Source organism: Phlebotomus papatasi, unplaced genomic scaffold (genome assembly GCF_024763615.1).
Source record: "Phlebotomus papatasi isolate M1 unplaced genomic scaffold, Ppap_2.1 HiC_scaffold_600, whole genome shotgun sequence".
Taxonomy (NCBI): Eukaryota; Metazoa; Arthropoda; class Insecta; order Diptera; family Psychodidae; genus Phlebotomus; species Phlebotomus papatasi.
This window is the reverse complement of record NW_026604797.1, coordinates 70-2,874: the sequence shown is the minus strand read 5'-3', so window position 1 is coordinate 2,874 and position 2,805 is coordinate 70. Positions and strand designations below refer to the sequence as shown.

The 2,805-nt window shown below is 37.1% G+C and overlaps 1 protein-coding gene across 1 annotated transcript; it reads left to right on the top strand.

The window, feature by feature from the left end:
- Nucleotides 1-1,307: 1,307 nt before the first annotated feature.
- Nucleotides 1,308-2,208, top strand: LOC129809325 (uncharacterized). Its single transcript, XM_055859142.1, has 3 exons — nt 1,308-1,623; nt 1,693-1,857; nt 2,116-2,208. The coding sequence occupies exons 1-2, from the start codon at nt 1,397-1,399 to the stop codon at nt 1,814-1,816; spliced, it is 351 nt and encodes a 116-aa protein (XP_055715117.1). The 5' UTR covers nt 1,308-1,396; the 3' UTR covers nt 1,817-1,857; nt 2,116-2,208.
- Nucleotides 2,209-2,805: the final 597 nt, after the last annotated feature.

Below are 2,805 nucleotides of genomic sequence, written 5' to 3'. Positions count from 1 at the left end.
TTTCTAATTCAATAACTACAACTGGAAAATTCGCCATTTTGAAATTTTGAACTACAAACTTCAATCAGTTTTCAGGGTTCACTTTTAAACCGATTTGTTTAAATTTGGAGTTTTTTGGAAAGGTCTTGAAATTTCCAATCTGGCTACATCAGTTCCAATCAGTATTTTAGTTGTACCGGGTAATTGTTTTTTTTTTGTTTTTCATTTTTGTCTTTTGGCTTAGAAGTTGAACAGTATAAAGTATTAACTTCGAGTCTTCAGTGATTCACTTAAAAGTGGGCATTATGTAAGAACGTTTTTCCCTTTTCCCACCTGAACCACTGATAAAATTAGGCTTTTTGGTTTATTTTGCAAACATTTCTAGCGATTTTCTTTTTTATTTTTCTGATATGATTTAAAATCTAGTTTTGATAAACATTTCGTCTAAATATGCCAGTAACCTTAATTACCTTTTTTTATTGTAAAAAGTTCACTGGTGCAATTCCAATGAGAAATGGAAAGAGGGAATCCTTCTCTTGAATACTTTTTTTTAGTAAATAGCTATTCTCATGTGCTTCTGCATTATCGATTTTTTCCTTGTGTTGGTTCCTGTTTCGACTATTTTCCCCAATCCTTGCCAAGTTCTAAAACCACCAAAAAGTCGTGACAGAAACTAACAAAAAGAAAAGTCGATAACGCAGAAGCACTTGAGAACAGTAAAGTACAAAAAATGTTCAAGGGAAGGATTTCTTCTTTCCATTTTTCATTGGGATAGCAGAGATAGCATCATAAGTCCTCTTCATAGCCAAATGGATCAATTTTGTTTCATTGTATTAACCTTTCATTAAAAAAAAAACATTTCTTTACAAATTTTTTTCTTTGAGACAATTTTCAGGTAAGTTATGAATTAGGACGCTCTGTCACCTTTTTTTACCTCGTTTTTGTAAAGTTGTTTAATAAAAGTTTATTGAATAAATGTTTTTTTTTTTTAAAGAAGAATATGGAAAAGTGGGAAAAGCATTGTCAAATCGAAATCCTTTTGACAAACTTTTTGCAAACAGTTGAGACTTCGCACAAACTTTAGCTTCGAACACTTCATATTCTTCTCAAATTTCTTTAATGAATCTGATCTATCTATAGTCAAACATTTCCTAAATCACATCCTGACATCCTGAATTCCCAAAGTGTTCTTATCCAAAGTGTGTGCGAGGCCTGCAAGCCTTCCCCTCCTTCCCCTATACCTTTTCCCCGTAGAATTTTATAAGAAATCCGATGTATATTATGATAGACAATGGCTCTAAGTCCTCTTTTTATTTTTTACAGAAAGGGCAGAGCGATAGGTAACAATTGGGAGGGAAAAGTGATCCAGGAAGCCCCAACAGAGTCAATCGCTGGAGACACGCATTATGCCTGAATCATGGCCGGGAAACCAGCTCTGTACGCCGCCGGCGTAACTTGCCTGGGCTTCGTGTGCTTTGCCATAGCGGCTACTGCCATAGGTCTGCCAATTTGGGGCTACTTTGACAACCCCATCGGCGGCTGGGAGTCCGATCGTGGCTACTTTGGCCCATGGCGAGTGTGCAAGCAAATTGACCTACGGCCGGGAAAAATGCGGCACAGAAGTTTCCCGCTTCAGGCCAACGAGTAAGTTTCTCTCAGGGAAATCTTTCACAATCACAAATTTCAGTGAAATTAACTGAGATTTCCTTGCAGGAGCCATTTACATTTGTGGCATCGTGGCCTCGCTCAGCTGCACATTCCTGGGGCTCTTTTGCATTTTCTGCATCATCCAGATCGCCATGATATCATCGCGAGAGAAAGTCGTTATGAAGTATAGTGTTTTAGTCGTTTTTAAGCTCATCTTCTCCATTCTGGCAGGTGAGAAGATCTCCACAGCCTCATCTCCTCTCTCTCTCCTCAACCTTCTATATTGTTTTCTGAAGGAATGTCTTGAGAAACAATAACATAACTTTAATGATGTAGTTTCTCAGGACTGTCCTTAAGACAAGTTGGAAGGGGACGAAGGGGATGACAATGGAGTGGAAAGGTCGTGTCAGGGAAAATTTACCCACTTGACACGGCAAAAAAAGTTTCCCCGGAGGAAATCATCAACCTTCCCCTTTTCTGTCTTTGCAGCCATCCTGGCCATTGTGGCAGCAGCTCTCTTCGCAATAGAGACAGACGAAATGAGGACGGGCTTTATGATAACACGAGGTGTCTCCTTTTACTTACAGGTGAGTTGACTTTTGGGGAGAACGCTCGGGAGAAAAGGGATTGAATATCATTAACTAAATGGGGGTAAAGTATCGTCATTGTGACTTCACATCAACCAGCATCTGGCTGGCTGATAAGTCTTCACTATTTAGTTTCAGAAAAAAATAGATTTTCCCGGTTTCACAAAGAGTTTGTAGAGCTGAATTTACTTGATCGAAATTGATATTTTAATAAATTATGGCTCCGAATACATCTTTTTGATCAAGATAATTTCATGAAATTAAAATTTACTACCTCATTCTCATTCTCATTCTATTCCACCATTTCGCTTTCAAATTTAGATTGAATTAAATTGAATTTGTTTTGATGTTTAAAAGAAGAAGAAGAGTACCAAAAATAGAGAGAGAGAGACTTATGCAAAATGATTGAGAAAGAAAGGGACGTGAATTTTGATTTCTTGAAGTTTTTCTGATCTAAAAGGTGTGCTGAAGACGACTGTATATCTGACCGAAATTGGGTTATTCACTGACCCAAAGTGATTCTCTTTTAAAATTTGTTTTTATGTTTAACAAAATTGATTATTTTTCTAACCCAAATTAATTTTTGATTGAT

What these genes read in the sequence shown, in the direction of transcription:
- LOC129809325 (XM_055859142.1), top strand. Translation starts at nt 1,397, where the DNA reads ATGGCCGGGAAACCAGCTCTGTACGCCGCCGGCGTAACTTGCCTGGGC. An exon ending in TTCCCGCTTCAGGCCAACGA is followed by an intron (nt 1,624 to 1,692) that starts GTAAGTTTCTCT and finishes ATTTCCTTGCAG; the next exon opens with GAGCCATTTACATTTGTGGC.